The following is an 11023-nucleotide window of genomic DNA, read 5'->3' on the forward strand; positions in this document are numbered from 1 at the left end:
AAGGAGCGGGGAGTCCACAACCACCGGGAACAAAAGGCCACCTATGGGTACCGAATCTAGGCAAGAGCCAAAATGCCAAAAAATGGAAGCCTCGACCATCCCAATCCTCACCACCATGAAGCCGCACGCAAATCATGACGAATACGTCAATGAACTGCTCTCGCATTTAGAAAGGGCAAGGGAGGAAAGGAGGATTGTGGTGGCCCAGTTGGAGGCAGAAAGGGAAGCGGTAGCGGTCTTCTAGCTCAAAAAAACAAAGCAAATGGCTGCGCAACAAAAGGAAATTCTCGACTTGAAGAGGGAACTGAAGACCAAGGAAGAAAAGGAGCAAAGCTGGCGGCGATAGCTCATAGATGAAAATTAAGAGCTCAAGAAGATGCAAAAAGAATACGGCCAGCTGATCATGCAATACGAGGATCTAGTAGTGAAAATAGGGCGGATTGAGCAGGGCATGAAGGATTTTACCGCAAGGGAGGAAGGGAGAAAAAAAGAAGAGGAGCACCACCACCGAGAAATGGAAACAATGATTGAAAGGCTGAGCCTCGAAAGAGAAGAATATGAGTGAATGGGCAGAGAGTTGGAAGATCAGCAGAGCGGAGGCTCACAGCCTTGGTGCAAAGACAGGGAGAAGGCATGGAAGAGATGAAGAAAAGGGCTGAAGTGTGGGTAGGCAAGAATGATCAAAGGGTGAAGACCTTGGCGCATCGCCTAGCTCTAGCGGAGAAAGAGAAAATCCTAGTAGAAGGCAGAGTAGAGGCAGCTCAAGTGGCCTTCCACACTTAGCAACAAATCTTCCTGAACACCTTGATGGATGCCACGCATGAGGAAGAAGGGGAAGCCATGGAGGCAGTGAAAAAGAAACTAAGCATAGCGCATAGAGCCCTACGCGCAGGGCTACACATGCCCTTCCAACCCATGGCAGAGGGGTTAAGCCCAGGGGGACACCGTAGGTATTTGCTATCGGCCGGCCTAAACCCCCAGGAAATTGATGCCTTAGGGTTCGTAGAAGGGATGCAACAGCAAAAGCGTCCAGGGAGTGAGACAGAATTGCATATTGACCTAGGAGGATTCGAGAAAGAGGTGGTTCCACAACCCCCTTCACCTCATCCCGAAGGGCAAGAGCAGCCAATAGACGCATCTACGGATAGGAAAACCACCCTGAGGGAGAAGAGGAGGAAACTGGTGGAAGAAGCCAGAGAAAGATTAAGAGCTAACCCTATGGCCCAACCCTCTGTACCCCTCCCGCCATGCCCAAATGACATGCCCTTAGTTTTCATGCGGAGCTCATACTTTGGGAGAGACAGGAACAAGCGAAGCAACCCTTCACCTTCAGCTTCCTCACCCCCAATGCCATGTGCAGAGTTCTTCTGACCAAAATAGTGGACGAGGTGATCAATGTCGAAAGCCGCCTGAGCCAACAGTGGCTGCAGGTAAGAGAAAAGAATCCCACCCTCTGGGGCACCGAGGATGTGGAATACTGACAGAATAAAGTTTTTGAAGTGCCTCGGTTTGTACCCGGATACGAGTGCCAACCACTGTGGCAAAGGCGCATCTACGACAACAATGTCTTCGCATGGATGACCTTCTGTAACACTCTCCCTTCAGAGAGAAACGACCCTGCCTACATGGCATACCCTTGACGAATAGGAGTAGACTTCGATACAAACGCCCACGGCCGTTACGCCTTCCCTGTAATATACAACCCATGTATCACCACTTTAGCCCAGGCCCTCACCTTCACCTCTGACAGCTTAGATGCCACCATGACACGCTTTATCGCCGATTTCTCCTCCTGTCTGGATTCCGCCTTCATCACCACTTGTAACTATCTTAGGCTCCTAAAAATCCTACTTAGGCAAGATCCCACCCCGGCTGAACGCAACCTTCCCCCGCTCTTTTTTGATCTTAACGCAATTGACAGCTGCGCATAACTCGCCTCATGATGTGGGCCAGCCTCCTCCCTTCTTTCTGCGTCGCTGTTCTTGAAGACATGAGCGACAGCCGGTTCACTTGCTGCAGCCATCCTTTCCTCTCCACCGCTCCCCTCCAGGTTCGTTTGAACCTTAAGAATTTCCTGCAGGATCGGAGATTTTTGAGCCACTGCATTAAATCTCCTTTACCACCCCCCTGAGGACAATGACTAACAAGTCCCTACAACTAAACCCAAAAAAAAAGCATCCGCACAGCGGTCCCAGCACATTGCTTACAATCCCTCCACCTAGGGGTCCTTAAGTTAGGCACGTCTGGTGACCGCAGTCGGCCGGCCCCGCTCCTAACCCCCTAGCCCTTTTTTGCCCTCACTTTACGCCTAGGGCACACCAAGGGCAGGACACACCTAGGGAGTTAACACTCACCTATGGTTAGACATTTCACCGTATGCTATACTCACCGCACCTCCCTATTGCACGAACGGGGTCCTCAAGTGTGGGACATCACCCAAGCCTACCTATGATCCAACTCCCCGTTCCACCAGCACGCGCACAGGGCACCCAACAATAAAGAAGACACTCCCCTTAGGTAAGAGCACCGCACTTTCTCCTCATAGCCATTGCAAGATGTGCCAAACCATCAACTTCGGAGGCCCCATCATCCACTTGATAGTATTGTCCACGCTCCCACAACAGCCCAACCCACCTATGGCCTTACCATTGCCTGACCAACAACTTACCGACCACTTGCCCTTCCCCAACAAACAGCTTGACATGGCATGGGACTAGCACCCCATCTCGGAGGGGGGTAATGTTAACCTCAAATTGGAATGGAGAAAAAATAAAGGAAAAAGCGCAAAAAGAACAGAAAGAGAGCAAAGGCGTAGAGGCGGCCTTGAAAACTAAACTGAGTCAAAAAGAGCAATTTTAAAGGAAAGACGCCTCAAAAAACTCAAAAAACTCTAGTAAAAGATCGCCAAGCTCCCTCTTGTGCCACTTGTAAAGGAATAGATGGGTATAGGCATGAAGCAAGAAGAGGGAATTAGGAAAAGGGACCTTGCCACAATGGTCGGTCATGTAACAAGGGATGGGTGCCCATGGGGGTTTTTAGGATTTGTATATATAAAGTTCAAAAAGTGAATGAAAGCTCATTCTTTGGTGTGTGGCTAACAAGAGTCCTCTCTTCTTCTCTTCTTTTCTTCTTACTAGTGTGTGTGCTCTTGAGGGAGGGAGTGCGAGAGTGTGAGGGAGTGAGTGAGTGTGTGGAAGTGAGGGATCAAGAGTGTGAAGCTCTTTACCATCTCCTCTTCTCTTTTCCTCTCTCTTCTCTTCCCTTCTCTTACCTTGCACATGGGCTATGGAAAATGGAGCTTGGAGATGGAGGAGGCTTAAGGATGCTTGAGCTAGCATTTAGGATCATGGGGCTATCGACTTGTGTGAGGGAGGAGGTAACTCATTTTAGCATCAAGGTAAGCTCACTACACCCCGAGAGCATCAACGACACGTCGGCTAGGTGAGAGATAGCCATGAGAGCTCACTTGGAACGTTTGAAGCAATAAGCGGTTCGTGGGTCTTGGCCGTTGAGCGAAATCTCCCACAGAGATTAAAAGGATTTCTACATGTCCTTTCTCTTTGATGCCACAATGTAACCTAGAACACATTTAATTGATCAAGGATGGATCAAGGTATCAAGTACTGTGTTGAATGGTCAACGACTTGAACTAAACATATGATCAATGTTCACAACTTATATATTGATTCTTGTGAGGCTCTTTGTGTAAAGACAATAACAACATGTCACTTGAAATAACATCCCTTAATTTTTGATAATATATTTATTCTCATGAGCCTCCTTATGTAAAGAAAATTACAACATGTCACTCCAAAAGAGCACTATGCATTTTGACTCATCGGACTACATGACAACTTGGGCATACATTGGTAATGAGTTGAGCTAATCTTTGAGGCTTTTGGACACTTCAAAAGTCTATCTTCACAACAAGGATGAGATAGAAAATGAGAAACCATGAGAAATTTATACGTTGTGACACAAATGTTAAAGCTAGCCATGCTTTAATGGTTTCTTAGCAAAAAATAAGGACTTGATTGAGGATTGAATTCTTATTCAAGAGAGCAAACATATGCAAGGTTATGATCCATGTACTTGAATCACCACAATTTGCACATGGAATTGGTGTACCTTGATTTTTGAAACAACTTCCTAGTATTTGAGCTTTGGGTAGACTTATTAATTCAAGCCCTCGAATGTTAGATATGGAGGATAAAAAAATTTGAGTTTGGATTCCGCAATGAAGAGGATTAATGTAACAAGAGATTAGTAGGATTTCAATGCTTATAATAATTTAAACTGAACACATAAAAAATACTAATGATAAACATATTACGGTTAAGAAGAGAGAGAGAGAGAGAGATATCCTCTATATCATGTGCAACTCGTTTATATGACACCCTTTAATGTGTTAAAACAATATATAAAAATGGTATTTTGAAAACCCCTTATTTTGAACTCACATGATACATACATATATTCATGAGTGACAATGTCTCAATAATTATTAGATTTTTTTTGCGAGTACAATCATAGAGACCTACTCACACTCATTCTCTGTCACAACACTCTTATCAAAAGGGCGTGCATGCGACTTGAAGCTAAAAGCCACAATCTTCATCTCCACTTTGGCTATGGAAGACACATCCAGATGCACCAGTAACACAATACCTAGCACCACAACAAGAGCAAGGAAGGGCTTCCCCAGAAGGATTAATGGTGCAAGTCACATTGACTCCAGGTAGGCAAACTTCTGCGGGGCATAGTCGACAAGGATCTATGTATCCAAAATAAAATAATATCATGATCAAATAAGAAGTAGTAAGTCCTCAAGCAATGCATCTAGAGCACTAGTGAAACAAAGCTAGAATTTCATGTGTCAAATCATTCTCATATCATTATCCAAGGTATCCACTAAATATCGCATTCTAAACCTTTTCAAATTTGAAATTCCAATAGGCAGAAGAAGTCAAAATTTGATAAATCAAGCGACTTTTCATCATGCAGAAATGGATGCTCAACGTCACCTTGAACAATCACACTCACATGGAGTCTCAAGAAGGTGTTATTGGCGTGATTACATATTGTCTCGATTCTTATTATCAATGTAAGGTATTCTTTGACACAGAGCTGCATTATCCGCCGAGAGGAGTTAATGTCAAAGGCATTGACATCATAAAGTGGGACACGCTAGTTCATATGATGCATTAATGATATAAACCCCTCACGATTCACGACGACAAAAGCCAATATCATTGGACCTCATTCTTGGCGACTCTCTTTATATTGGCATCCAATGGGATATCCTCCATTATAAAGGAAAGAATGGACTGGGAAGATTTCAAAGCAATTCGACCAACCAAAAGGGTACATCTACATCTGAGAATATGGGGATATTCTAGGAATTTTTGAGGAACTTATTAAGAGATGTTATCTTAACTTTTGCATCTAAAAACTCCAAGAAGCCTCGGCCCTCAAACTTAAAAGGATTTCTACATGTCCTTTCTCTTTGATGCCACAATGTAACCTAGAACACATTTAATTGATCAAGGATGGATCAAGGTATCAAGTACTGTGTCGAATGGTCAACGACTTGAACTAAACTTATGATCAATGTTCACAACTTATATATTGATTCTTGTGAGACTCTTTGTGTAAAGACATAACAACATGTCACTTGAAATAACATCCCTTAATTTTGGACAATATATTTATTCTCATGAGTCTCCTTATGTAAAGAAAATTACAACGTGTTACTCCAAAAGAGCATTATGCACTTTGACTCATTGGACTACATGACAACTTGGGCATACATTGGTAATGAGTTGAGCTAATCTTTGAGGCTTTTGGACACTTCAAAAGTCTATCTTCACAACAAAGATGAGATAGAAAATGAGAAACCATGAGAAATTTATACGTTGTGACACAAATGTTAAAGCTAGTCATGCTTTAATGGTTTCTTAGCAAAAAACAAGGACTTGATCGAGGATTGAATTCTCATTCAGGAGAGCAAACATGTGCAAGGTTATGATCCATGTACTTGAATCGCCACAATTTGCACATGGAATTGGTGTACCTTGATTTTTGAAACAGCTTCCTAGTATTTGAGCTTTGGGTAGACTTATTAATTCAAGCCCTCGAATGTTAGATATGGAGGATAAGGAATTTTGAGTTTGGATTCGACAATGAGGAGGATTAATGTAACAAGAGATTAGTAGGGTTTCAATGCTTATAATAATTTAAATTGAACACATAAAAAATACTAATGATAAACATATTGCGGCTAAGAAGAGAGAGAGATATATATATCCTCTATATCATGTGCAACTCGTTTATATGACACCCTTTAATGTGTTAAATCAATATATAAAAATGGTATTTTTAAAACCCCTTATTTTGAATTCACATTATACATACATATATTCACGAGTGACAATGTCTCCATAATTATTAGATTTTTTTTGCGAGTACAATCATAGAGACCTACTCACACTCATTCTCTGTCACAACACTCTTATCAAAAGGGCGTGCATGTGACTTGAAGCTAAAAGCCACAATCTTCATCTCCACTTTGGCTATGTAAGACACATCCAGATGCACCAGTAACACAATACCTAGCACCACAACAAGAGCAAGGAAGGGCTTCCCCAGAAGGGTTAATGGTGCAAGTCACATTGACTCCACGTGGGCAAACTTCTGCGGGGCATAGTCGACAACGATCTATGTATCCAAAATAAAATAATATCATGATCAAATAAGAAGTAGTAAGTCCTCAAGCAATGCATCTAGAGCACTAGTGAAACAAAGCTAGAATTTCATGTGTCAAACCATTCTCATATCATCATCCAAGGCATCCACTAAATATCGCATTCTAAACCTTTTAAAATTTGGAATTCCAATTGACAGAAGATAGTCAAAATTTGATAAATCAAGCGACTTTTCATCATGCAGAAATGGATGCTCAAAGTCACCCTGAACAATCGCTCTCACATGGAGTCTCAAGAAGGTGTTATTGGCGTGATTACATATTGTCTCGATTCTTATTATCAATGTAAGGTATTCTTTGACACAGAGCTGCATTATCCGCCGAGAGGAGTTAATGGCGAAGGCGTTGACATCATAAGGTGGGACACGCTAGTTCATATTATGCATTAATGATATAAACCCCTCACGATTCAGGACGACAAAGGCCAATATCATTGGACCTCATTCCTGGCGACTCTCTTTATATTGGCATCCAATGGGATATCCTCCATTATAAAGGAAAGAATGGAATGGGAAGATTTCAAAGCAATTCGAGCAACCAAAAGGGTACGTCTACATCTGAGAATATGGGGATATTCTAGGAATTTCCGAGGAACTTATTAAGAGATGTTATCTTTAACTTTTGCATCTAAAAACTCCAAGAAGCCTCGGCCCTCAAACTTAAAAGGATTTCTACATGTCCTTTCTCTTTGATGCCACAATGTAACCTAGAACACATTTAATTGATCAAGGATGGATCAAGGTATCAATTTCTGTGTCGAATGGTCAACGACTTGAACTAAACATATGATCAATGTTCACAACTTATATATTGATTCTTGTGCCACAACTTATATATGAGAATTTCATGTGTCAAACCATTCTCATATCATCATCCAAGGCATCCACTAAATATCGCATTCTAAACCTTTTAAAATTTGGAATTCCAATTGACAGAAGATAGCCAAAATTTGATAAATCAAGCGACTTTTCATCATGCAGAAATGGATGCTCAAAGTCACCCTGAACAATCGCTCTCACATGGAGTCTCAAGAAGGTGTTATTGGCGTGATTACATATTGTCTCGATTCTTATTATCAATGTAAGGTATTCTTTGACACAGAGCTGCCTTATCCGCCGAGAGGAGTTAATGGCGAAGGCGTTGACATCATAAGGTGGGACACGCTAGTTCACATTATGCATTAATGATATAAATCCCTCACGATTCAGGACGACAAAGGCCAATATCATTGGACCTCATTCCTGGCGACTCTCTTTATATTGGCATCCAATGGGATATCCTCCATTATAAAGGAAAGAATGGACTGGGAAGATTTCAAAGCAATTCGAGCAACCAAAAGGGTACGTCTACATCTGAGAATATGGGGATATTCTAGGAATTTTCGAGGAACTTATTAAGAGATGTTATCTTAACTTTTGCATCTAAAAACTCCAAGAAGCCTCGGCCCTCAAACTTAAGAGGGTCGCCCGACTTCTCGTTTGGAGAGGCTTGCAGCAACTTTTGCTGTCCCTTTTGAAGAGATAGAAAGGGCGTATAACTATTTTTCTACATCTATAATTACCATTCATTTCAATGATAACATGATTGTAACCTTGGCATAGAACCGTTTAAAGGGTGCTGCAGCCTTCAAATAATAGGAGGAAATTAGGGTTTGCACATGAAGTGCTCGTAGGTCTCAAAAAGGTGACTACAGCAAGTCCTTTATCTACGTGGCAAGCTAACCCCAACAATCAAACCTGCATGGGGTGCCCGATAACTATGGGGAATTAGATTCTGTGTTCCACCACTTCCCAGTTTAACCTTCGACACATGAAATAAGAAGATGGGGTTGTGGATGCCTTCCTTTTGGAAAGCAGACTGCATTGTGGACACTTCTTTGAAGCGAACATATATTTTAATATTGTGCCTTTGGGATGTGGTGCGAACTCATGGCGCACCCCCATAAACTCAACCCACGCCCAAGCCACTATGCTGCCATGTGCGCCAAACTTGGGAACAGTGCACCCTATCTTCACTCAATCAAACCATCTTAGCTTGTTTGCTTGCTTGGTAACTCATGTGCACATGGTATGGAGGAATTTCCCTCAAATCTAGGTTTTCCTCACCTCTAGGGGCCTTTTCTTTGGTGAAATTTGCTATTTTTGAAAGTTTGAGTACCGTAGACGTTTGTTGAGAGAGAGAGAGAGAGAGAGAGAGAGAGAGAGAGAGAGAGAGTCTAGAGAACCATACTGATTTGCAGCAACTTTCGATCCTGAAACCACAACAAACATCAAACAACGTTGATCTCAGTATTAATTACAAGGCCACTAACCAAGCAAGCAATCTCTCTCTCTCTCTCTCTCTCTCTCTCTCTCTCTCTCTCTCTCACCATCGTGTGGAAGCTGGGGTCTTCTCCTCCGCCTGCGTTGCAGAGACACCCTGATATTGACAAGCCACGACAGCCAATATGGATTAGCATCACCAATCTTGATTAAGCAAGCGCTCTCTCTCTCTCTCTCTCTCTCTCTCTCTCTCTCTCTCACGCACACCTGATGACACGAGAACGATCAGCAGAAACCAGGACGTTGCCATGGCGGCCATGATTTGCAGCCAAGTACAGCCTCGCTATCAGCCAACAAATTTACCCAGGTAGACAGACACACACAAGATGAGAGTCTCGAGTCTCTCGCACTTCAGAGTAGTTTCACCGCCTGATCGCCCCCGCCCTCTCTTCTCTTATATAATACTTAGCGGCCAGCTCAGGCCTACAACTTTGACGAGGGAGGCGTAGGCCGTCGCCAAGAATCATTATTTGCGCTCATAAATTCAACCTCTTTACGCACTTTCTTCTTTTCCCTCCAATGGGCTCCTCCTTTCGCGTATTCAACATCCATTATTTCTCTCTTGTTGGAGTAGCCTTCACCTTCCAAGTCATTCAACACCCCTCGTGTGAAAAGCCACACCTTTGTCAATCTCAAGCCACACCTATTATAAACTCCTAGACTTCTTCATGTGTTCTGCTTGACTTCTCACAATCTTTCATCACCTATGATCATGGCATTTCAACCATGTGTGATCTCTCGTAGGTACACATGTTGCAAATTTTTTAGAGCTTACAACCCATTTCTTCATAAATTCGACCATGTGCGCTCTCTCTTTCAACACACTTTACTTCTTAACCAAATCGCAATAACTAACATCCTAGCTACAAGTTATTGCTCGATAAAACTGCAATAACTAACATCCTAATGAAGTCACAACCATATGTGCTCTCTCCTATAGCTACACATTACTACTTGACAAAATTTGCAATAACTAACATCCTACTACAAGTCACAACTTCCAATGTCACAAGCAAGAACATCATTTACTTCTAACCATCAACATCTTGGAATGTTTGGCTTGGTAAAGAAGGATCTCTTATAGCAAACTCTTGAAAACATAATGATAAATGCCATATTTCCATGAAGTTGGCATGGCCTTTGAAAGTAACACAACTATAATATTGCCATGGAAATATCACAAAATGCCACATCCCTCAATCCCAATCTCATGAATTTGCATTCAAATAAGACATCCTTTAGAGAGTTGTGTAGATGTAGCCCAATATTAACAAAGAGACTAATGCACTCATAGGATACCTTTTTTCAAAGGATCTGTAATATAACCTAAATGGGGCATACAAAACATTTGCTAGAAAGAAAGACTAATGAGCCATTATCTTTATGAGCTTGAAGAAGAAATTTTTTTAAAAGGAGAATCTCCTTGCACATGGCTTTAAGGTCAAATATGGCAAAAGGACAACCCCCTTATTCAAACGTGTGATACATGGGATAAACATATTTTCATTGACCTTTTGTCAATGTGATAGCAAATACATCTAACTCAAGAAAATGTAGGGCTAATGGAATTGCAAATAAGTGTCTTAGGTTTTTATTACACTTATGTTAAGTTTTTAGATATTTGTTTCATGATGGAAATTACATATTTCTTTGAAAATTGTACCTTGATTTTTGAAACAAACAAACAATGGAGAGAGATAGAGAGACTCTCTCTCCCTCTCTCTCTCTCTCTCTCTCTCTCTCTCTCTCTCCCTCTCTCTCTCTCTCTCTCTCTCTCTCTCTCTCCCCCCCCAAAATGATCTTCCTACATGAGAGCCAATGTGGAGTAGCAATGGAAGTGGAGTGGGAGCAGCCACATGGGTGTCACCAACTAAAAGCACCATAGGTAGTGGAGCGGTTGGTCACCAAGAAGAAGCACCATAGAAAAAGGAGTAGATAA

General features: G+C 42.1%; 1 protein-coding gene across 2 annotated transcripts; it reads right to left on the reverse strand.

The window, feature by feature from the left end:
• Nucleotides 1-4480: 4480 nt before the first annotated feature.
• LOC148018109 (uncharacterized) lies at nt 4481-9463 on the reverse strand. Of its 2 annotated transcripts, none has more exons than XM_087662135.1 (4): nt 9292-9463; nt 9132-9181; nt 8993-9014; nt 4481-4774 (listed from the first exon to the last, which is right to left on the reverse strand). In XM_087662135.1, exons 1-4 carry the CDS (start codon nt 9341-9343, stop codon nt 4599-4601), a joined length of 300 nt encoding a protein of 99 aa, XP_087518261.1. In that variant the 5' UTR covers nt 9344-9463; the 3' UTR covers nt 4481-4598. The 2 variants fall into 2 exon arrangements, with proteins under 2 accessions (XP_087518261.1, XP_087518262.1); XM_087662136.1 differs by lacking the exon at nt 4481-4774 and adding an exon at nt 6373-6717.
• Nucleotides 9464-11023: the final 1560 nt, after the last annotated feature.

This window comes from Lygodium microphyllum, chromosome 21 (assembly GCF_053477565.2).
Source record: "Lygodium microphyllum isolate KBCC chromosome 21, Lygodium_microphyllum_v1.1.10, whole genome shotgun sequence".
Classification (NCBI taxonomy): Eukaryota; Viridiplantae; Streptophyta; class Polypodiopsida; order Schizaeales; family Lygodiaceae; genus Lygodium; species Lygodium microphyllum.

What these genes read in the sequence shown, in the direction of transcription:
- LOC148018109 (XM_087662135.1), bottom strand. Translation starts at nt 9,343, where the DNA reads ATGGCCGCCATGGCAACGTCCTGGTTTCTGCTGATCGTTCTCGTGTCA. An exon ending in GATCGTTCTCGTGTCATCAG is followed by an intron (nt 9,182 to 9,291) that starts GTGTGCGTGAGA and finishes TGTCAATATCAG; the next exon opens with GGTGTCTCTGCAACGCAGGC. An exon ending in TCGAAAGTTGCTGCAAATCA is followed by an intron (nt 4,775 to 8,992) that starts GTATGGTTCTCT and finishes TTGGATACATAG; the next exon opens with ATCCTTGTCGACTATGCCCC.